Source organism: Coturnix japonica, chromosome 2, assembly GCF_001577835.2.
Source record: "Coturnix japonica isolate 7356 chromosome 2, Coturnix japonica 2.1, whole genome shotgun sequence".
NCBI classification, from domain to species: Eukaryota; Metazoa; Chordata; class Aves; order Galliformes; family Phasianidae; genus Coturnix; species Coturnix japonica.
Window position 1 is genome coordinate 16,855,156 of NC_029517.1, and position 25,998 is coordinate 16,881,153.

The following is a 25,998-nucleotide window of genomic DNA, read 5'->3' on the forward strand; positions in this document are numbered from 1 at the left end:
TGTCAGATATTTACTTGCAAGTATCTATAGAAAGAAATAAAAGGACTTAGAGAGCTATCAAGCTTTACATATCAGAGATATTGATGCCAGGTAACATACTTTTATGAATGTAGGTGTTACCAAATTTGATTTCGTTTTTTGAAGAAGACTGAAGCTTTGGCCGATCACCGCATATTTCAATTTTATAGTAGAATTCTGTAGGGTTTTTACTTAGTGACAAGTAAAATGTATATAATTCTTAATATAGTTAATCAGATAAATCACAAACTGATCCATCATTGAAGGATCAGCTTAGACTGGTAATGTGTCTTTATAGTATAGAACACCTCTCTGGGTATCAGGCCTAGTATCCAAGATTTCCTTAAATTCTGGGAAGGAAATGCACGTTTACTGCCTAACAGTTTCTCAGATGATACCCTCAGAGTAAAAATAGTGAAATATTTGGATCAATTAGCAAATTAGACCTTGTGAAAATTAGAAAGTTACAGCTTATAAAACAAAGTGTGAAGTAGAGGTCTGGGGACCATTTTCTGGAAAGCAACAGTTCTGAAAGGACTCGTGATAGTAGTGAATGAGCAATTCCAGCTTTCAGAGGAATAATCAGAGCAAGAAACCTAATTGATGTGATATCTGATTACATAAACAGTGAAATACAGTCTAAGAGTGGGGTGGCTGCTTTATATTTATGCACATTAGATAACTACCGAAGTTGTACACAGAATTTAGGAGGGTTTATTTCTTGAAAAGATTCTGAAAACCAAAGGAAGATCAAAAAGTCATAGAAATTATTTGAAAAATTCCATAGTTCTCAATTGCCATTAACAGTATGATTCATTTGTCTCCTCCAAAGAAAATGGAACACTGACTTGACTACCATGAACAAGTACTGCCATGGGGAGAAGAGACTAGGGCTAAAGAGTTTTTTCATTCAGCATATAAAGATGCAATCAGCAGCTGAAAGCTGCACATAGATACTTTCAAAGTAGAATAAGATTTCTATGATTGATTGTTGTTAACCGCTGGGACAAACTACCAAAGGAAATTAACACTCTATATGCACAGCTGGATATCTTAATTTTCAAAGCTAGCCTATAGTTAACTATGAATTACTAGACTGAAGACAGAAGAAACTGGATCAGATGTAACAGACAGAGATGCAAGGTGCTAACTCAGCTAATCTAATAGTATGCTCTGGTTTGTCTATGAGAAACTAGCAAAACTATACTGTTGGCCAGTGTTTTTCACTTATCAGATAAAATCTAAAATAAAAGCTGTTTAACAATCCACTGAATGAGGATTCGGTACTGTCTGTTTGCCAACTAATGGTATGCTTGTGATACAAGTGAAACCAAAGCTAAAGGATATTGTGGGAACAAGGAAAAGGAAAAATAAGCTACAGCTCAACTCAAAAAACTCTTGAAAAACTACATCATAATTAAATCCGCATTTTCAAATACATATTTTCATTCTGATAGTATGAGAAAACAACTGATTTTAAAGAACCAAATATTTAAGTCTGTCAGTGATGAGTGTAGTGAGTTTACAGGTGGAACCTTTGTGATGAGATGAAAAGATAAAGTGGGCATTTACCATATTATATCTTTTTAGAGAATACACCATTTTGACAGGAGGCTTATGGTAAATGACATGTTTTTTTATTGAAAACTACATCCATACACAGTTAGCAAGCAAACAGCTACTCTTCTAAATCTCTCATTTGAATGACATGTCATGACAGGTTGACAAGTTCTACCATCAACAACATGAACTCTCGTACTGTGTAAATCACAGGTATAAGAGTGAGTTTCTCAAACACATGTTAGTGCTGGTGACACTGACATCTCTATTACTGATTAAATAATTCAACAATAGGGAGAATACTTAGAATTTATGATGAATTCCATTCTTCCTTAGGAACAGTAATCGAGTCAGTATTTTCCATCTGAGACCTCCCAAAGTTTGGTCTTTTCAACATTCTCTGAGGACTAGTCAGAATCTTACTCTTCAAAAAAAGAATAAAATAATGTCCTCTGACCTTATTCTGAAGGAGATGGTAAGCAGGGTGCAATTACTGCCCCACATCAAACCCGAGTCAAAGATAAGAGCCAGAGTATGCTGCAAAATAATAATTAGGAATACAACAGTACTTATATAGGATTTCCATTGCCAGTTTCCTCAACAAATATTAATAAATGTATGAAACTTATTTTGGGGTTTTAAGTCAAATAAACTGAACACCTGATAAAATCAAATATCCTACTTTCATATTAATATTTTTTATAGTAATAACAGAGACAAAAAAGTGCAAAACATGCATAATGCAGGCAGAATATTTGTTCAGATTGTTTAATTTTAAAATTTTCTATAAACAGTGAGGAGGCTTGGAGTGTTCGGAGCCTCCAAAAATGGAGTGTGTTCTATCACAGATAGCAGAAAAGTCAATTTTATACAAGTGCCAGTAACTAATCACACACATTCACTTCTGCCTACTTGTACAGTAGAAAGGAACTCAAAGTCTCTTAGAACTGTTATTTTCTTACTCCACATTTTGGGTAACCTGAACAGGCATTTCAACTTTTGTGAAGGTTTCTAGATAAACATCTAAATGAACAAAGAAAGCCTTCAAGACAGTGAAATTCAGAAAAATATGCTAAACCATTAAGAAAGCCATTGGTATCTTTGCCTTATTTGTCCTGCATTAATCACAGAGGAAAACAAAACTAAGTGTTAAACTAAGGAACATTATGTGCCAGCAGGAAAGGATTATAATTCAGGATTATAAGTCATATTGTTGAAGAAGAAAAAAGAGCTCCTGAAAACTGAACTGAGAAATTTAGAATATAAGGAAATACTACTAAATTATACAAAAGTATTCATTTGCAGAAAATATTCTTTCTTTCTTCCTATCTTTCTTTCTTTTATTTATTTATTTATTTTATTTCCTATTGGACAGATTGTTCAGTATCTTTAGTATTTCACATATAGTAAAGGTGTATCACCTCCTGCCAGCTGGCATATTAAACACTTGCAAGAACATCAACTAATGGTGTAAGCAAAGTTACTTAAAATGAAGATATATGCATATTAAAAAAACTGAATTGGGAAATGAATAAATATTTGTCTTGCTTTTGGACCTTGTCATATTTTCTTTCCAAAAGGAACAGAAAGAACTGTATTTAGTTCCTAAAAACTGCTTGGATATTCCCACTGTAATCCAGTGCTGATATCCATTCTAATATTATGTTGATATTAATTCAGACTTTATGCCAATATTATCTGATATTCTGATATTAATGCTAAACTGAATCCAATATTAATGTACAGGAAGATTACCAGATAAACAGATAAGCAAACACAATAGTTATGATTTTTAGCAGGGCTAGGTTCACCTTGCAAAGTATTTAAGAATTTAAGAATTAGACAAAATACAAAACTAAATCTTGCATTTCAACTAGTTGTCTCATTTTGAAAACTTGACTGCATAGCTACTTCACTTACCCATTTTCTGTATGATATTTGGATGTCTCCAGATTTTACAGTATTTGTGACTCAGCTCCTTTCCTACATTTTTATTTCTTTTAGAATCTTGGATTTCAGATAACAACCATGCATTACAGACTACTTCCTACTAGGCAAACTACAGAACACAGAAGATCTGACAGATCTCCCCGACTCTCTGCAGACTCTAGCCAAGACCTTGCTTTGGTTATCAGCACCAGTTTTATGAGGTAGCAAATATGATGTAGAAGCAGGAAGAAGATGAAGAGTGAGTCTCAAATGGTTTGAATAAATCACAACTAAAAGGTAAAATCTAGTTTTTATTTCTATTTTTCATTAGATATATAGTCAAAATTGTTTTAAAAGTGGATTCTTCTGGATAATCTCCCAGTGTCACTCACAGAGTTCCTGAGGGATGCTTTATAATATTACTGGCAATCTGTGTGATACATATCCTTCACTGATGTTTCAGCTTGAAAGCCTCCTATGACAGTGCAGTGAAGACCGCATAGGTTTGCCACAGATCACTGTCATTTTTGATGAAATATGATGTTAAAAAGAAGTGGCACCAAAAAGATGGCAGAAATCTTCTCTTCCCAGTTTTACTCATGCTAGTGAGCACTCACATCAGTAATTTTACTGGAGTTAATGGGGCTAATGATAATATGACTCACCAGCAAGAGAGACTGTTGCAGAATGGAAGACGTCAGAAAGCACTGGATTCAGCAATGAAACCAAAGCAATTACTATCTAGATGTATAAGCTCTGGAGTTAAGATTTAATTTACAAGTGTCTCAATTTTTCTCTTTGGATAACTTGTGTTTGATCAGTAATTGGAAATATTATTTCATTTTCCTGAATGCGGTAGTTTTGATGAAGCAAAGCACATGGCGAATGTAGTCTTCAAAAGATCTTATCCTCCAAATTAACTACCCATGTCCCAGTGAAATATGTAATTGTAATAATCTGAGATTTCACAAAAACTTTATAAAATTATTTGCAGACAAGAAGTATGTAACTACTGTCTTAGAAACGTCTCTGTCCTTGACTGAGTGCAATAGTTCCAAAGAAATTTCATTCAGGACAAGAATAATTTGTGACAGGATGTACTGTGCAGGGAATTTTGAAAGGTTCCATTGCTGAGCAGTGGAAAAAAGCCATAAATTACCACATTTGTAAATTCCAATTCTTTGTGTCTCAGAATTACCAAAACAGATAACGATAACAACCTACTCCTGGAAAGCAGACAAGTTCTAGAGGAAGCTCTCAGTAGAAACAATTCAGGGCAAGACGCCTATCCAGTGCTACCACAGAACTTCCTAGGTTTATCTATACATCATAAAGCATAGTTGCATGCAAGTTCTGTGAAATTAATGAAGTGACCCATTTTCTCCCATACTCCTAAATGAATAAAATATTCTGTGCCTGGCATTCAGCATCACTGAATATATTTGTGCAAAATGAACACAAGATATTATCAATTTAGAGTAGCAGATTCTATTACCCATATTGGATTCATTTTGCAGAGTGCTAGATATTGACAGAAAGGGCTGAGGATCTGATAGCCAGGAATAGCAGTTTTCTGATAACAACACCATTTTGATCTCAGAATTCATGAATAGTTCTTAGCAAATTTATCTTAAAAGTACAAATTGAAGTAGTGTAGCTCCCCGCTTCCCTGGGCCTTGGAGGCAGGACATTATCTGTGGTCTTCAGAAGATTTGTTTTCCTTTAAAATAGTTTCAACAACAGGAAATAAAGATGCCTTACTGTGCAGTCATTTGATGAAGCTCAGGTTCCTCTGTAGTAACCAGAGCAAAGTTTTTCTGAAGCTGGAGTCAAAATTTTAATAAAGGGCATTGATGAATTCTATGTTCAGAAACAAACCAAGAGTCAGAGACATCAGCACATTTTTTATAAGATAAGGAAAACCAGGTATGTGGGCATATCAGAAGTTTCTTTCATCTACAAAAATAATTCTGTTATTCTGTAGCAACTCTGTTTCCAAGGTGCAAATACATTTATCATATTAATGCTGCTAGTAGAATAACCCAGACTCCCACTAGCTTCCTGAAAAAGGGAAGGGTAGCATTGTTTCATTAAGGTATGTGGCATTGACACAAGCATGACAACTGAGCCTGATAGCACACAATCGATCTGCAGCAGAAAGAGAAGAGAAACCAGATTTCCCCAAATCTCCAAAATAAGCCATATCACTGCTAACATCTATTTTTTAATATGGAGGACAAAAATACATCTACATATTCAAGGAAAAGTCACACTTTCTTACACTCTCCATACCAAATTGAGATTAAAATATTAAAATAATCACAAAATGAAAGAAAACATTCCTTGTTCTTGCAGACTTAAGCATATCGACCTTTTGATGATCATTCACAGGAAACTGCCTTGGAGTTGTAGCCTCAGCACTAGTCTAGTATTATGAAAGAAAGATTCAACAAAAGTATTAAAATATACAGCTGAAATTCTGAAAGACTTAGAAAATGCATAAGATCCCAAGTGAGACAGCAACATAGGGAAGCTATGAAGATAAACCAAATGGTTTCAATCTAAACAGCGTTATCACCAAAGAAATGGAAAGCCTCACAGAACAAAAGAAACAAAATAGTTATTTATTATTTGAAATATATAGACCTTGAAGTACTTCAGTTTCCAAGAAAATGAAGATGTAAAAGAAAGGTAGCCTTTCAATACTAATCACTGATGCTGGAGTATTTAAGTTGAACTAATTGAGAATATTGCCCTACACTTCAAAGCTGAAAATAAATAAATAAATAAATAAATGAAATCTAAACTAATCTTTGCTAACAGCCAACACTTACAACCATACAAAAAGGACCAGCTGAAATCTAGGAGTAGCACATTTGAGTCATATTGAAGTTTTTCAAGTACATCACACCAACATCACTTATGCAATAAAATGTAATTTTCTGCATAGTAGGTGACTAAGAAGCAACATGAGGAAATGATCTTAAACAGTTGAACTTAAAAACACCCACCAAAAATGGAGGGAAATTCCTGACAAGTATAAATAAAGAGATTTTTTCTACAGAAATGAAAGTTTTCTGACCCAACTTACTTCTTTGTAGCCGAAAATGATACGCCCATCATTGAGAAGGGTGGCCTGAAAAGTGAAACTGCCCAGGTTGTAATTATCCTGCAGATGAACATGGTCCCACTGGACAACTAGTGCTGTGCCTGCGAACCCCAGAAAGGGGGGGGGGGGGGGGGGGGGGGTTAGAGAGGCAAAGGGAAGAAAAAATGTGAGAAAAATATTAACTGACTATGGAATGTACTTCAGTTACTTGAAATAAAACACAATGATTTTTCTATTTAGCAACTTTCAGCCCAGCATCTGAAGAACTGAAGATATTACACACATTGCAGATGAAATCTTCTTAAGGGCAGACATTGCTGTCTTCAGCTACTCACATGTAAGTCTGTTAAATCAAGACTAGCCAAATAACTTGACTGGAGATTCATGAGGAGCCAAGAATCTCTGAAAGAAAACCCAGAATTCACAGGTGTGCTGCCATGGCATTTCTTCCACTATCTGTGTATAGTCTGTGTATATTTATATGCCATGAAGACTTTGAAAAGCAAAGTGCAAATAACACTACTGGATTGTGAAACTTATTGTTTGAAGCATTCATAGTCTTCCATTAACTATGCATTAATATAAATAGCAATTTTTATTTTTATTTATTTATTTTTTTTTCTGCACAGTACAAGCCCTTGCTGAGGCTCTGCAAGTTGAAAAATATTAGGAGCTGGCAATAAATAAATGTAGCTTGAACTAAAACCACTAACAATTCACAGCTGGAGTAAATATTAAGTCTGGTGTGCAGAGATTTAGTTGTAAGAGACTTGTTAATATTCACAGGGGTTCACTGGATGAATATCCACTTATTGCAATAAAAATGTACCCCAAGTGACTTGCATATCCTATGAGCATGTTGTACAGATGTTGAGGGTTACAGATACTTTCAGGCAGCTTGGCTGAAAGACACATCACCAAAACCATGTTTACTGAAAATGTCTTCTTTTGTCTCCTGGACTATGTGCCATGCTTAACATACTACTTTATTTTATTTATTTATTTATTTATTGGCACTGGGAGTTATGTGCTTTGATTCACAACACCTGAATTTTGTTTCTTGCGCACTGTTCAGGGTAGCTCAGTATGTTTCTAGCTCAATGCATTTTTTATATATCCTTGAAATATCTTTTGTTACAGATCTTCAGTGCTGTAACTTTTATTAATACATCTGGTCAGAGGATGTCACAGAACTATGAGCATGCAAATTTTTGGTGCATACTGCAGTAAGTACATCACATCATTAATCCATATGTCTTTCATAAATATAGCACATGCTCATTAATTTGAGCATTTGACTGTGCATTTTTCATTTTGTGATCAAATTTATTAACTGTTTATTATTATTGCTTATTGGAGTATGCTAAATTTTGTTTTAAAAGAGAGCAGAGGGACTTTTAAAGTTATTGGAGCAAAAAAATAAACTTTTATAGCTGGTCCATAAGTGCATCTCAGAATACCAAACTAATGCAAAGGTCGACTTCCTCCAAAAAACTTTCCCCCCATTCACAAGAACACCTGCGTAGGTTCATGTGAAGGTAGGCAATTAGCTACACGATGGAGACTTGTACAGGTCACCACACTCTGTGCTTGTCCAATACAGATGTAGTTCTAAACTGGCACACTTGCCCAGAGAGATAGGACAGTGATGAATAAGTAATAACAAGCTGTAGAGACAACTCACACTTTAAAAAAAAATCTGGAGTTAGTTGGCTTTGTCCCAAAGTACCTGTGGTACAAAAGATCATTGTAGCTTATTCATGAGGAGGGATGTAAAATTTCAAAAATATATTCAACAGAGGCCAATAAATCTGGTATGGAATGCAACAATAATTAGTAGTATCTTTCCCAGAATATTCTATTTTTTTTCAGGAAAGATGACAAATCTCAGGCCATGGTCCCAGATGATGTAAAAAATGAAAACTTTTTTTTTTTTCTTATAAAATTCAGGGAGCAGGATGTTCTCATGCAACTCTGTTGAATTCTTAATAAGTAAGAACGAGAAAAATTTATGATTGGGTGAAAAGGTGATAGAATACATTTTGATCCCCAACCTGAAGAACAAAACGTACACTCTGGATTAAAAACAGGATATATTATTGGACATGGCCATAATCTTTGTTTATATTCACTGTATATAAACATACAAAGGATGGTACAGTCTTATCAAGGAACACTCAAAAGAAACAGATTTTTTATATTAAATTAATTTTGATTTTAAATTAAGAATACAGAATAAGTGACATTGTATTTGACCACTAAAGCCCTGAGGTAAGGCAGCAGATGTCATTTAGTCACATAGGTTATGTTTTCAAAATATGGATTACAACTCACTTTATGAAAAAATGCCCACACATTTAAAGTTTTTTTTTTTTTTTTTTTTGAAGTATTTTACAGTTTTGACCTTGCAAACGTTGCAGTTTGCCTTTTAACCTTTCAGTCTTTTCTGCAGAGGACTGCTGAGAACTCATGGTATAGACAAGCATATTGGATTCCAATCCTGGAACTCCATGGACACTCAGCCTTTGATAGGTTTATTAACCTTATACGTGCCCTACTTCTGTATAGACTTGGTATTGCACTCAGTGAATACTATCTATTTCCATTTTAGCCAAAGGGCTGGACAGTATTTTCTGTATAATTTTTCAAGGAACAGGAACTTGTACTTTTATAGAAGACAGATTTCTCCTTTTAAAATTGGTAAAACACATTGCTAGTTCATGTACTTTTAATAAACAACGGCAATCTACCTAATTAGGAAAAAGCATTCATGACTCTTTAACCATTTTCTAAATAAAGAAGTTTTTTGGATGTCTAGCCACATGGCTTAAATAGCCTGTGATTTAAAAAGAATAGATACTGAAAAAATCTTCAGTTTTTCCTTCAAAAATATTTAGGAAAATATGAAGAATCAAGGGACACAGACACATTTATTTATGAAAGACTACTACATACCATTATCAAAGTATCTGACTGTTGAATTTCTTGATACACTGGGATCAAAATTTGCCATTAAGGGTGCAATATATTGTGTAGCTGTTAGCATTCGATGCACAACTTCTCCAGTATATATGAAACCTACAATAAAGAAAAAATATTGTGACCATCTCAGTAACTTCTGAAAGGATTTAATAGAATAGCAGGTTTAATCAGGCATTGCCAGAGCAGTAAAGGATCTTCTGAGAGAAATTAATCCCACCACCATTTTTGTAGGGAATTAAATAAGATTTAAAACTGCAGAAAGATGTCTAATTGTCAGAGGAACTAGATTCAAGAAAAACAATTGAATCACTAGTTCAAGAAGACATTTTCCATACAGGAAAAAAAGCTACAAAAAGAGAGAAGACCCAGGGAAGACAAACTCCAGTTATGGAAAAAAGGCACATGTGTGGCATTATCAAAATGAGTCATTTACCACTATGCATATTCTATAGTTTTTTCCACACCTTCGAGCAATCTGACTTTTTGCTATTTATTTATCTACGTATTTATTTTTGCAAATTATTACCTCTTCAGAAGTTGGGCTAATCTTAGAGAGTTAGAGACCATTTCAGACAATCTTTAAAAAAATTCAAATGAGGAATGGAACAGGCAGGTTTTTTTTTCATGATTGTAAGCCAAGATGTAATTCTGGAACATTCTCTGCAGTGTCAGATCTCACCAGTTTCTCCTGTTCATCCCCAAATCCACAACAGTCTTCAGACTAATTGTATGTCCTGATCTGCTTCCATCAGCAGTTTTCACCTAAAAACTCTTCCTAGTTTGGAATTAGAGTTTTTCCTCTGAGGAAAAACAGTTGTCTGGGTATTTAAATGGCAGAAAAGCCATGCCATTTTAAACAATTTATGCTCTACAAATAAACGTGCGTTGTTAAGGCTCATGAACTCCAAGTAAATAGTGGGACTAACTTAAATGCCAAACACAGAGCCTGACTCAAGAACTTTCATTCTGCTATAGTGTCTATTCTTAAATTCTACTTATTACGTTCCTTTTGAAAAATTCTGTGTTAGCTAGGTGGTGAGGTAGGCAGCTAAATACCTTTACATCATTTAAATCATACCATGTATTCAAAGAACAATTCATTTTAACATCCAATCTACTAAATAATAGAATTAATCCACATTGAAGATTCTTTGAATTAAATATCTAAACAACATTTTTTCTCTTTTGCTAAAATAGTTTGACAATTAAAGAGAAATAACAATTAAAAAATGAAAAATTTTCACACATGTACAAGTCATACATAGACTTTATTAGTCATCTTTTTAGGGTAGCCAGCAGCCCTGCCAAAGTACAGTCCATGAAATGCATTTCATTTTTGTCCTATTTATTGCTGCATACTTCTAAAATTTCACTGCCTTGAGAACCAATTCCTCATGTTTATTTAGACATTTTAAATAAATACAATTCCGTAAAATATTTGTGCTTTATATTATCTCCTTGGTCAAGTGTGCATGTATTTTGACACAGTCTTGGATAGGTCTATAACCTTGAAACCTTCAGAAAGTCTGAAGCCATATTCATGTGTTGATCCTAGCCTTAATACTACAGCACTTATTCATCCCTTGCACATGCTCCCATCTTTACATACAGTATGCTTTTCAGGTTTTTAATCCTATTTACAGTATAAATGCCACCTTCATAACTAATAATGAGGCAGAACACAATAGGAAAACAAAAGACTTGCTTGTGTTATAACATATAACTAAGTCAATCGGTGCAGGTAATTAGTAATCAAAGAGAGTATTTCCAAGTGTTTGCCGGATACAGCTTTACTTTAGACAAAAATGAAAAGCATGAGGTAGATGATAGCTGGGAAGCAGGCAGGCCTTGCATGAAGATCATTCTAATGAGAACTCCAGTCATGCATTGGAACAACTTGAAAAGAAACACAAAGTCATTTCAAATCAGCCCAGACATTCAAAGGCTGTAGCCACTGTTAAGCACGGACATTTTATCATTGCCACTACAATTTAAAGAAAGCAACAAATGTAAACCTAACTTATTCCTGAGTGGAATTCTGTAGAAAATTGGCTTGTACTATCTGTGACCTAATTTTCTGACAGTGGTAAATACTCATGGGTGATTCATGCAGTCAGGAAGAATTCTTCAGACCTACAATTTCCTGAATCACTTAATCTTTCCTCTGTGGGAGGAGCTGGTAGTACTCTCTTCCAAATCTCTCAAGTACTATATCCAATATGCTCCTAAACATTGGAAAGATATCAAACAGGAATGAGTATTTAGAATACTGTTAAGTTTTGAATGTATGCAGATAAATCTAACAAAAACTAAGGATGAACTAATGCTAAAGCTAATTGAAAATCAATGAGGATGTAGTCCTAATCCTCATAACGAACAAAAGAATAGTCACAAAAATAGATTATATAATAAGTACATATTGCTACTAAACTATCAAAACATATTTTCTCTTGATGCAGCATCTCAGCTGATTTCAGAATGCATTTATGATCTGTCCACTTTGAAATATGTTTTTTATCTGATGCAATTTATAATTTTCACAGTAGCTTTCTTGGCTCAGAAAATTTTCCTGGAAAACTTTTGAGATAAAAACTGGTGCGAGCAGTTCAAAAAGAGCACAACTATTTCAGTAGCAGCTTTTGAGTTGGCAGACCATCTCTAACATTTCACTCATATTTAAACATGACAAAATGAAGCTCTCCCATCACTTCTTTTGGTTATACTAGCCTGTCATCTCAGTGGCTTAAGTGGAATAGCCCTGGAAGCACATCATAATCTGAAGGCACAACTGATGAAGCAAGTAATCTGAAAATAAGATTAAAACAATATGCACATAAGCTTTCTGTGGTTTCTTTTTCCTAATCCTTGTTGCACACAAAAACAGTATCAATTAGGACATTTTTTATAATGTTTCCCTGGTGTGCAGAATAACAGAATACACACTCAAAGCAGCACAGACAATGAGGCTTTTGAAATTGCTGTTTATAATGCATTTATAAAGATATGACAAAACATGGGATATGGAGGCAAAATACAAATGAAATATCTATACTGATAATCATCTCACTTCTAAGGCACTGCTTGAACAAGTTAGGCAACACAGAGCCTGGTTTTATGTATTCGATGCTACAATAAACTGGTTTAACACATTAGCATCCAGCTGAAATAAAGCAAAAGCCAGTTTGGATTATAACATTATGTGTGATTTTTAAAAAATTACCTAAACTGGTCATATCTTAAAAGCAGAGATATAGAATATACAGAACTATAAGCCACTGTGCCTGTGATGAGTACACCCCATGTTAGAAGCTCAATATTTCTTAAAAACTATTATGGCAACCAGGTGGGTTAAACTGTGCTGGATGCCAGCTGCCTAACCAGCCATTATCTCAAAAAAAGCGAAAAGATGTACAGGCAAAAAGAAAATTTTCAGGGGAAAAAGAATGACATCTGCTATAATAATAATAATAATAATAATAATAATAATAATAATAATAATAATAATAATAACAATAATAATAATAATAATAATAATAATAAAAAATAATTGTGTTAAATAACAATAATAAAATAAGTCTATGCGGAATTACTCCTTGTTGTCACATTGCTCTCATAAAAAAGCTATAAAACTGCTTGCTCTACAAAATGATCTCTTCTGGAAATAAAAATAAGAGACAATACTTTCTTCCCAAAATACCAAAGCATTTAGCAAGAATTGGAATACTCTAAACTACTTTGTGTATCTACCAGTACGCAGTTTGACACCAACTCTAAAAATTGAACTGTATTTTCCTTTTTTTCACAGAGCCTGGCCAAATATCAGATAAGTTTGGCCCAAACTTCAGAAAAAAATAAAAATCTATTTATCAATTATTTTTGTCATGGTAATGTGTATTGGTTCATGTACATTTTTTACAGACGCATTCATATTTACCACTACAGACATGAATTTCAGTTTTAAAATCTACAAAGCTGATGTAACTGAAAAGTACACCTTCCACAATAACTGTCATCCTGAACCATGTCAGAAAATCTCCAGCACAGCTGGTTTGGAAAGAGAATGTAGCTGAAGTTGTTAACTCAAAGGGAAGTGAAAGACAGATGGTTATATATATGTATTTATGTATTTATCAGAAGTAGCTTAATTCCAAATTAGAGAACTGACAAGATAATTCTTGGAACTTAAGAATAAGTGAAAAACTACGCAGTAAAAAAAATAATAATAAAAGTGTGAGACAAGAACCCAGAGGTCAAAACAAATTATAATTTTTTTCTTTCCTATAAAAAGGAAACCTAACTGTCTCATGCAAAATAATAAATATAATAATAACAATAATTATAAGAAAGAAATGACTGTTTTGAAAAATAACTTAATTTCTTTTCAGACAACTAATGTTAAGTGAAACCATACATTAAAAGCCTTATTAATAGTATAAACTCTGGTTACTTAGCTGGAAAAGGAACAGTCTGCTCATGGTTAATGAACAATGCAAGGTTTTGCATGAGAGAAACTATCACTGGTGTAGGCAGTGCTTCCATTCAAGCATACAGCTCAGTGTGGGTTTATTCAAGTGCCCTCACAGCATATAAACTAGAAGGCAAATAACAGAGCTGCTTCCAAAAGAAAAGAACCAGAAATAGTTTCCCTAAAAGGGTAAGCTCCAACCCAGATCAGCCAAGGGAAAGCCTAGAATTTAGTTTGTATATTCAAATATGAAACAGGCTTAGCAGAGATGTAATAACACATACATACAGTGAAATGTTTTGCTGAATAGAGAAACTATTTCCTTCACTTCATTTTCCTGTTTAAGTGGGGTAAGTGCATACAACTTCTACTTTTCCTCCAAATCCCTCTGAAAGCTGTTTGTGCAGCCAAGAGAGAAAACTGCAGCAGAACTGGCAGGAGCTTCCTGATTCTCTGGCCACTTCTGCTTTGGTCTCAGTGTAATCAAAGGTTTCTGAGGCAATCTGTACTGTGGTATTTCCTATGACCTCCAAACTACCTCATGGGTAGTGGTGCTTCAACTCCCCCTTTACCATCTTAGACCTAGGGCACTGATCATTTTTTATGGGAATCAGAATCAGCATAAGTACAGTACCTACCAAACAGACAAATGCTTTCACAATTCTTGCAACTTTAATACCTGGCCTAGTAATTATATATTGTTTGAAGACTGACATTAAACTAACTCATCTGAAGATCAACTTCCTCATCCATGATGGAGAAGATACTAGGACAGAAGAGATAAAAGACTTCCCTTGGGCCTATTTAAAAAAACAAACAACAAAACACTGTAATAATCTTTGGAGCCAAAGAAGTGTTTCATGCCTGGCTTTCAGTCAAGTGGAGCTGGACATCATTTACCAAGACAAAGAAAAGCTCCTTACAACTGAACAAAGAAAACTGATTCATTTGGCATTTTGATGTCTTCAGCTGTCATAGATACTACTGTACCAAAGAAAAAAAGTGGGAAAGTAGATCAAAAATTCTTCTGAGTTCTCCAGTTCACTGACTATGATCATTAGTAATGCAAAACTGCATACATTTTTCTTGGTAAATTACTTTTTGCTAGAGTAGGTTTAAAAAACAGACCAAAAGAACTATGTGAACTAGAATTCCTTAACCCACTTTCAATGTAGTAAGACGCTGGAGAACACAGTGATCATCTGGTAAAGATATGACCTTATATGCACAAACAACAAAGATTTCCCCTGAATGCCAGGAAAATTTAGGAGTGTTGTTACTTAGGCAAAAATAACCATCAGCTGAGATTGATATAAGTTATAGGACACCAACATAACTCAAGAAGGTATGCATTTATGTTTTCAAAGCATCAGTGATGTTCAATTCAATTCTTCTACTACTGGAAAATGCTACTTTAAAGCAAACAGTTCACTTCAGTTATTCACCAGCATTAACATTTGCCTTTTAAAAGATTTTTTGTAAACAAACTTTACTAAAAATTAGCACCTAACAAATATTTATTCATTTACTATTAAAGAAAGCTAATTTCAAACTTGCAGTGCACAAAGCAACCAATTTGCAAATACCTCCTCTTTGTTCAAATAAGAGACGTAATTATATTTTGTGCCACATGTAAATGAAACTATAAAAACCAGAATCTTCCACACACACATTAACACTTCTTCCTGCTCATTTTTCCTTAGAAATAATTGTAATTGTTTCAAGTAACAGGGAAAGGCTAAGCACTGCTGCAGCTACTCTTCTTGAGAGATAAAACCTTACTAATTCAGATGCATCTTTTCTTTAAGTTAGAAGGCTTTTTTTTTTTTTTTAAATTGGCACTGTACAAAGACACTGAACTAGTTACTACATTGGTTTAATGCCATTCTTTTACTTAATTTGCCTTAGTGTGATTCTAACCAACATCATGGAATTTAACTGAAAATAACCAGATCAGGTCCCTAAACAGCCAGAAGGTATTTGAGCTTTATTAACTAGCGCAGTTCTTGCCTTGTCTGTAGCTGCTGAGAATAGCTGAAAAATTTTACGTGCATTTTAGATACACAGGATGATTCTGTTGTCCTATTGGATGTTTCTGACTGATCACTTATTTTTTTGTCATGACTTCTTTTTTCTACTATGCAGTAACAGTAAACATTTGATGTATCTATTCTTGTTGCTGGAATTACACCACCAAAGAACTCAGAAGACACTTTTATGTTTAGGGAAAAAAAATGGAAAGATGTAACTTGGGGGAAATAAAATGGATCAGAAATCATGTTGCTCACATATTTATCTGGTGAGCCTGACAAGCATTGCATCAGTGTTTGAAGTGTAGCCCCCAAAACACTGTACTGCATGTAAAATGTGCTTTCATCATGTTTTTTCCAGACATTTCTCCACCAGCTATTTCATGATTAAGCAAATTCAAGAATATGCTATAATTTTACACCCCTAAAGTATACCAGAATACTGAATTCTAGAAACAGATAATGTCATATATTTTCACAAGCAGTCCTATATAACTATATTAATATTTCTTCGATAGTTCACTGAAGTAAGCTTTAAGTAACACCATTTATTCCCAAATGGCTAATTTATTGCTATGTGTGTGGAAGCATTTTATCAGCATGGTAATTACACTAAGATTACAGTATAATTAAAGGATAACAGCAACTACATATCCTTCAGACAATCCATGAAAGTTAAATACCTTAATGGGTTTACAGTATCAGTATACAAATGAACCAGTCTCATGCTATTTCATATTTTCTTTTACACTCTTAGGGGGAAAATGAATTAGAGACAGATTAAATAGATTTTTTTTGGCTTTGCTTTTCCTTGACTAGACCAAATGCACTAACTCTCCTTTTAGCCTGAAAAGTGGGCTATCTGAAAGCTAAACCCAAGAAAGTATGAGTATAAAACACTGCTTCTTAACTGTGTAACTTTACAAGGATTTCTTGTGTGTATTTACTTGAGAGCAAAAAGAAAAACCATCCAGAATCCTCATATTATTGGCTGTATTTTTATACTATCTTATCTAGATGTTAAAGGTCAGATGATTAGTTTCTCATCATTATTTTTAGTTTTTCTTTGTTAATACTGAATGCATTATCTGGAAAAATTGAGAATGTATAATGTATGTCACTCAGTAAATGGCAATATGTTTTTTAGTTTGCTGTAGTTTCCCAGTTACTCATGGCTGCTGCAAACAGCATATGATCTGGTGGAATACAACACATTCTAATGACTATCCCACATTCAATTGAGCAAAGGGACTTGGGATTTTATGTTTTATGAAACTCTTCCAGTAAAGGTTTCTCTTCTGATATGCCACATGACATCCATTGCCAGGAGGTCATTAGATATCGCTAGGAAGAACAGGGAAGCACAATAAGGACATCGTTATGGACTATAAGCAACTTCCAACGATGTGCCTGTTTATATGTTTTCAATGTCTCCAAACTGCGAATTCTTTCAAGTTAAGGAGAAACAAATCTACTTAGAGTCTAATGCTTTGTATCAGTTCCTTCCTGATCAAAAGCATACTTCCCCAGAGAAAATTCTTGGACAGAGGCATGAAATACAGAATCTACTGAGTGAGATACTGCCATGCGATAGCTCCTAAGAGCCTCTCCGCTCTAGATAAACAGAGACAAGTGCTGTTCCTAGACAGGCTGGAACCAGAGAAAAAAGGATGGTGGGAGGATTATCTTGCTTAGGCCAAATACCTTAGTAGCTGTGTCATTGCAGTAACCTTGGTATCACTAAATCTTGGTATGAGACTTGAATAGAGCTGTTGGGAAATCTAATTTTGCACTCTATTTCTGGTATACACCTCCACTGATTGGATAAAATATTTTAATGTCTGTACAGATGTCATAAATAAAACATATGTGTGGAAAAAGGGAAAGCGATATTTTAAGATTTTAAAATATTAAACAAATAATTACAATAAAAAAGTTCACCCTTGAACAAAACTTTTGTAGTACCAAACTTGAAAATGCTCAAAATCTTTTGCTGCTGTGTCTCTCTTCTCCCATACTACTACTCCTAACATCCGGCCTACCTGTATGCTCTCCAGTTTCTTGTTTTCCCATCGTGTTTGTTTAAGTTGGGCACAAAGTTTAGGGATGTAAGCTTCCTCAGGCTGGACTAATTAGCAGCGAAGATACAACTCAGAACAAGAAGACAGAGGAAGACATTTTTCCAAACTGAAAAGCATTTGCCTTCCACATCCCTTCAGTTATTTATAAACAATAATCAGATCCCCCCAGGTCTTCTTTTCCCCAGGCTGAACAGACCCTTCTAAAACCAGTTCTTAATTTACCAGTTTTACCAGTCCTTCATCCATTCTACTATGTGGAAGATGCATATCATGCAGTATACACTTCACTGATGATAAATGTTGGTCACTTAATCATATGGTAAGGTACAAGCAGAAGTAGGATATCTGTGGTAAATACCATGTAATTATAGGGTACACAAATGGTGATCCCTGTCTTTTAAACCAAAGTGCAGGTTACAACATAATTATGTTTAAACTTACCAAAAGCAATCATCACATGCGGTTAGCCAGTATTTGCCAAGGAAAAGACATTTTGTTTATGCCCAAAGAACGTATGCTAATTCTTTCCAATATTATGGAAAGTAACTCTAGCCCCAGGACTTCTCATGCATCCAAAAGATACAAGCTGTGGCAGGGCAGCTAGAGGATTACTCTTAGTGAACAAAGTCTTAGACAGACAAACATCAGCTGTAACGACAATAAGGCAGTTCCAATATTGAGAGGTGAAAATGTCTGTATACTGCATAAGACAGAATAGGAAGCTTTTCTCACAAGATATCAGCTACAGAAAAGTGGTAATATTTTCCTCCATAAGCATTTCAGCCAATTCCTTTTGGATGGATAATGAAGGAGAGAGTAATGGATTAAACCAACAAGATCCAAGAAGAAAATTTTACCTCCCAGGAATTGCCAGCAGGCAAAACAGTCTTGTGCACACTCTAGTTTTTTTTATGCAATGAAGTTCCTTAAGGTTTGAATTCAGGAAGCATGCACAGACAGATGTAGGAACAAAACTGCTTTCAGCTACCACCTGCATGCACAGTTGTCTTCATTGTTGGATGTCATGAATGGTAGCAGAGGGAAAATGGAGAACCTATGAATTTTTTTTTTTACTTCATTCAGCATGCACAAAAAATTGCAGACTATTTATTTCCCTTGAAAGTACATAAAAATATGATTTGGCATCCTCCTGGATGCTACCATAACCGCCACAGCTGCTTCAGGGAACTCATCAATTTTACTCCCATCCAAAAGCTGCTGTTTTCATAAGTTGCTATTGGAATGGCTATGGTGAAATAAATTATCTTTCCCACCAAATCAAGAGAGATTATCAGAAAATGAGCCAGAACTTTTGTCACCTGCAGATAATGCAAGAGGACTGTGGACTAGATTTAAATCACAGTAAGCCTGACAAGGAGGTAAACAGGAATATCACCATGAAGTGCTACAAAACAATACAACTAACAACGACACACGGGAAAAAAACAGCAGCTTAGAGCTTCAGTTCCCTGGAACTACCTCTGTCTTTCAGACTGATGTTAACAAGGCATAATAGGATCAAAAACAAACAAACAAACAAGAACAAAAAAAAAACCAAACCAACAGTAAAACAAAACAAAACCTAAACAAGCAAGCAAGCAAACAACAAAACCCAAAAAGGATAAAGTCTACAACAAATTAGCAGTTTCTTGAGAAAATTGTCTCTGAAAAGAGACTTTTCCTGTATAACCCGTACTACTGGGTGTTGCCACTGTGGAATTCTTCAGAAGGGAGTTTAAAACATTTACTTCATAGAATTTTAAAGGTTGGAAAGGAACTCTATTTGAAATAGTGTTATTTATTTGTCCTGTGTAGAACAACATTAGAGTGTGCTATACATGTATCTGTTTACTGCTATAGTTATCTTCATGACAGAGATGATTAAGTTACTGCATAGTATACAAAATATGTTTTAAAAAAATTATTATCAGTGTTACATGGCCTGCATACTTGATAAATTTTTTGGCAGTATCATAACATCACATTTTGCATCTTTTCCTCCTCAGAAATATTTCATGTTTATTTTTCCTCTCACATAAAATATTATTGAATGTAACTAGAACAAGAGAAGTCCACTACTTCTTGAAAGCTGCTTTTAGCTGCTACTCCAAATACACGTCAAACTGCTGTGCACTTTCCTGTCCTGCTCCTTTCCTGCCTTCTTCTGTTGGCAAGATCTTTACTTATTTTGACACTGCATTTCAGCAAAGGACTGTTCATTTTATTTGTTGGCATGTTTACAGGTATTGGTATCAGAGATATGAGCACCTTATTAAACAGAGATAAATCATCTACCTTCAGCAGGTACAACCCACTCTTACCCCATTTCTCAGAGTGAAGGTCTGCTGGTAATATATCCCTTTAGCTCATCAGGTATGGCTTGCTCTTAAGGGGAGTGAATTCCTATACCAGGAGCAAAGTGAAATTGTGCTGTACTGCTACAATGCTCTGCTATGAAGATTTACTTCAGGCAGTGACTATGACTTCTGAAACAGCAGATAAATGGGAAGAAAAATTGCATGCTGGTTGATAAGGCATTTGTTATCTAGCTGCATAAGAAACCCTCCTGCCAGGTTATCATTTGACTTCCCAGGCAAGGGAGTTGATGGGACATTAAGAATTCATAATGTTATGTTCAGGCACTACCTAATGTTTACCATGTTATAAAAAGGCTTATCGAAAGCTCTCTTGGGTCTATATACTGCTTTTTCTTATATCAAGCTTTTCTTTTATTATATCGCTAAGGAACATGCAATTTTAAGCAACCTATTCCTGGAGCTTTAGTTTGTCTGGAAAGGGCCTTTACTCAATGTGACATCCTATATCCTCACTTCATCTGAGCAGTCTACTGTGTTTGCAGTCTTTTTTTATTTCATTACTGCCACATAATGAAGCCTCACCTATATATAGTAATGTAAGTGATACCTCTTTTGCAGTAGCAGGACCTCACAGAAGGAACATCTTTTCAACTGCAATTAAATGGAATCCAGCCAGATTGTGCTGAGATGTGAATAGATTACTAAGCTCAGCTTTTTTGATAAAGACCTCTACAATCAACACCATCTCAAAAATAAATAAGTAGATAAATAAAATAAAAAAAACTCAACAAGAAACTTTCACAAGTACAAAAACATTTTCTTTCTTTCTTGAAGAAAACCAAAAAGTTACTATTAAACTTCTGAGGCTTTTCAATTCCACAGATTTAATTTTACTTAGTCTTTCTAATCCTGCTATCGTAAGAGCATGCACTGCCATACAGAGACTATGTGCTATATGTGCTATGTGCCATATGCAGAATCAATAGAATGAGGCCACTAAAGTATAGTTAGGTATACCATGGTATTTTACTTCCAGATACTTTCTGCTATGTTTTCATAAAATTAGATGATGGAAGTCAATGGAACGTACATCTGTTGATAGCAAGAAAATGCCAAGAGTGGAAGAAAAAGTTTGTGACATTCCTCACAGTTGGATGCAGCCCTTCCTTCAAGTCCTGCAATGACAAGAGTCTGTAGGTAGATTCACAGTGTGCCATTTACAATGAAATTTGATCTAAAGCATCTGTTTTTTATTGTTGGTAAAAAGTCACAGGTCACAGTTGAATATTTTGAGTATACTGAAAATAAAATAATGCACTGGTTGAAGCTTAAACTTAATGGTTTTTCTTTTTTTTTTTTTTTTTTTTTTTTTTTTTTTCTTTTTTTCTTTTTTTCCCCTTTTGTTTAACAAGGATATATACTGGGGGCTGAAAAGCTGTAAAGCTTTTCAGAAAAGCACCCAAGTGTGTTCTTGGACATCAAGTTGAACACAAGCCAGCAGTGTGACTCTGTGGTCAAAAAGGCTAATGGTATACTTAATGTTTGATGGGTTGCATTAGGAATAGTGCTATCAGGAGTTTGAGGGAGGTGGTGATTCTTCCTTCCCCTCTTCTCACTTCTTATGTGACGCATCCAGAGTGCTGTGTCTAGCTCTGGACTTTCTTTATTTGCTGACAAATACAAGACAGAGAGCTACTGTAGAGAGGCTGAGGGAACTGAGCCTTTAAGTTAAGCCCGGAGAAGAAAAGGTTTATGGAGAATCACATCAAGGTATATAAATATGTGAAGGGAGGTTGTAAAGATCCGCTCTGATTCTGATTCTTTTACAATTAGAATTAATCTTCACTAAGTCTAAATAAAAGAGAATGCATGTAAGACTATTATATGTAGGTATATTTTGGTACACCCATTAATATTCAAACTAATAAGAAGTTCTGCATAGAAAAAAAATAACTCTGTGCATTTCATGAGTTATCTTTCTAAACACAGTAAAAAAAAAAAAAAAAAAAAAAGTAGCTTAATGAGATCAAGCAGATGTACTAGGAAACAGAACATTTAATGGAGACCAAAGTCATTAAAACACTAGCAGACCTGCTAAACTAATCTAGTCATGGTTCTTTGTATTTACTGTCATACTATTGAAACTGTTATCACCTGCCCCATGGGGCAGAACAATTTCATTCTTAAATTGTACTGTTGGAGAAACTGGAGTTATAGAATAGGGCAATCTGACAGGATGAAGTTAGAGTCATCCATGAATAAAATTAAGTGGCTGGCTGAATTACACAAACTGTCTGCAGTTTGCTGATAACTATACTGTTTTCCTACTACTTCAAACTTTACCTGGAGGTGAGGCACTGTTCAGATCACACCACAACTCATTTATCGATTTCCTGCTGTGTTGCCATGGAAACTTTTCTTTCATAAAATGCACATTGCATTACAAATTCATACATACACTGTGTTCATTTTGTTGGTGGGTTAGAAGGGGAGTCAAATCCAAATGCTTCATTTTAATCATCCAGTTAACTGATAATGCATCAAGCTATTATACTCATGACTATTTATTTTCTCAACTTTTTTAAATGTTTGAAAAGGTATCCATAGATATCAATCAAGCTCTTATAATGAGATTCTCTCACTCAGTGTCTCCATGAAGTTTCTCTACTCACTTGCCCATTACAGGGGTAACATTTGTTTACTCCTCAGGTTTACTACTGTGATATTACTAGGCTGAAACCTTCTTAAAGTTGTAACACAAAATAATTTTGTAGGTCAGAGATTTTAATTCACCAGTTATCTTGAACAGATGAAAGGAAAATTGTTTCATGAAGTTACTTTTGGTTTCATGAAATAAATCAGTAAAGCAGTAAAGCCTTAATTTTTTCTGTGGTAAGGACTAGTCAGCATAACTGGTCAAAATAATTGGTCAGAATAACTGGAATAAACGGAAGTAATTCATTCTGTTCCTTATAAGAAGATCCAAACAAACAACCTGAACATTTCCACATTTAAGATAACGCTTTAAACAGTTACGTTCAACTCTAATTTTATTGAGGATTGTGTTGATTAAGATGAAAATAGTGAATTGATCTAATAACATAAAAATGCATTTGTTGGTAAAGAAATACATGCCATCTTACAAAAATTAAGTGGAACAAAAAGTACAGAATTGTAATGGATCCTTGTCCCCTTTGTCTGTGATCTGCCTTGCTTGACTGAGTCTACAAGAGCTTTTACTCTTTGAGTACAGCTGAACCTGAAGGTCAGATGAATATTTATGAAGCAGGGGTGCCTACAGGCACTCCACAGTTTGCTTATTCCACAATGCTAGATTCATTTTCCTGTATTAGTTAGACTTTTTTGTTCCTGTCTCAAGCACATTCTGTGGCTTTACCTTCGTAATATTGCTTGAAAGTTAAAATATCTAATCTCAAATTTTATTGCAACTTCGATACCAATTTTAAATTCAAAATTTATCTCCAAGTTTATGTATTTAAAATAAATTGAAGAAATAAATATATTTTAGGAAAGGCTCACTTATCATCCTTCTGCTTTAAGTACACAACTGAATATAGTGATCTCTGAAGGTCCTTCTTAATCTGAAGTGTTCAAAGATTCTATGATTATTTTCATGGATGGCCTGTGAAGTTTACGATCAGAGGTTCAGTCTTTTTTTGTGAAACTTAACATAAGTCTGTCATAAACAGCACTGTTCAGCCAACAAGCAGTATTCAGTCTCAGTTAATGATGAGACACAATAGGATAATAAGGCTAAACTTCGTCACAGATTGATCCCAGTCTTGCTAAAGTCAATAACAAATCTACAGATTTTGAGGAGATAATATTGACCTTTCAGCTATAAAGTTGTCTTTCAACCACTTTTAAAGCTTGAGAATATACTGAAATATGGGCAGGAGTGGTTTGTAGGACGGCAGCATTCTAAAATAAAAACAATACACAGTAGTCAAAATAGCAGCAAGAAGACAATGAAATGACTAGAGACAATAAGAAAGGAGACAAATCAATCTGAAGCTCTGAGACAGCCAACAGACCAGAAAGAACTGGTATAATCAGAGATGAATGAGATAAAATAAAAAATATATTCATTGATTCATCTGTTTGAAATTGAAGTCTAATATATGTCATGAAAAAACTAATGGATAGAACACAAATGCAAGCCAGAGATAGCCCTGTCAGTTTAAATACAACAGACAAAATATGAAAAGCTGATGATTTGATCATTGCCCTTTGCTCTTACTTAAAAAAGACTAAACTTCCGGGATAATGCAAATGAAAATGTCCAGGAATCAGCAAAGAACAAAATCAGAAGTATAGTTGTAACTAAAATTCAATACTATCAGAGGAAGAGGGATAGAAAGAAAATAATGTTTCATAAGAAAATCCAGTTGGTTTTTTTTTATCATTGTTTTATGGCATATAGCAATATAGTAAAACAACTCTAATCCCTGCCTAGTTACATAATGTCTCAAGCTCTTAAAGATGGCTTTATATACCTGGCCACCATGTCTTCATTCAGTAATTTATATTTTTCATAATTCTAATGTCATGTAAACAAATGTATGAAGATGGATGTGTTACATTCCCCCCAGACCCCCTCCCTCCTGTTTCTTTTTAATTCTCTGACATGTATTTACCCAAATCAAAGAAACGTGACAGTGTATAATCTTTCCAGGGCCACATAAAAGCACATTCCTAAACTGTCCTGAGTACAGAATTCCCATAGCTACGCCTGGACATAGGGTGGCTTACCAAATTAGTTTTTTCCTCTTTTCCCATTCTGTGGTTTAACTCATCAGGTAGTTAAGTACCACACAATTGTTTGTTTAGCCTTCTCACCTCCCACTGAAATAGGGATGAAAATCAGAGAGAAGAACTCAGAGGGTTCTACTCAAAGAGTAAAACTCATGGGTTGAAATAAAAACTATATAATAAAATAGAAATGGAAGAGGAAAAAAGGATAATAGTCATGATAATAATAATAATAAATACATATTTATATATGTAAAATAATTGATGCACAACACAATTGCTCACCATCTCCCAACTCCTGCCCAGCCATTCTCCAAGCAGTGGCCACTCCTTAACAATTTTCCAAGTTTTTTTCATGTTACACCATGTAGTACAGAATATACATTTAGCTGGCTAAGGTTGGCTGTCCTGGTTCTGTCCCCTCCCAGCTTCTTGTGCCTCCATGCCCTCACTAACAGGGCAGCACAAGAAGCTGAGAAACTGAAATGTTCTTGTCTCTGCACAGCACTGCTCATCAACAATTAAAATATCCATTTGTTATCAACATTGTTTTTCTTTTAAAACCAAAACTTACCATAATACCAGAACCTATGAAGAGAATCAAATCTATCACATCTAAAACCAAAAAGAATGTCCATTCAATATTAAGGACTAGTAGCCTTTTAAGAACACACTAGATTCATCTAGGTAATCACCTTTTGGAATTATCAAAAAACCTCAGTTTTCCTGGAGG

General features: G+C 34.6%; 1 protein-coding gene across 2 annotated transcripts in view; it reads right to left on the bottom strand.

Moving 5' to 3' along the window:
• Positions 1-25,998, bottom strand: part of PLXDC2 (plexin domain containing 2) — a 225,109-nt gene that overhangs the window by 47,687 nt on the left and 151,424 nt on the right. For both annotated transcript variants that reach the window (XM_032443073.1, XM_032443074.1), the window contains exons 5-6: positions 9,572-9,694; positions 6,599-6,717 (exon numbers count right to left, since the gene is read on the bottom strand). In XM_032443073.1, the coding sequence (XP_032298964.1) occupies positions 6,599-6,717; positions 9,572-9,694 (242 nt within the window). The remainder of the gene's footprint in view (positions 1-6,598; positions 6,718-9,571; positions 9,695-25,998) is intronic.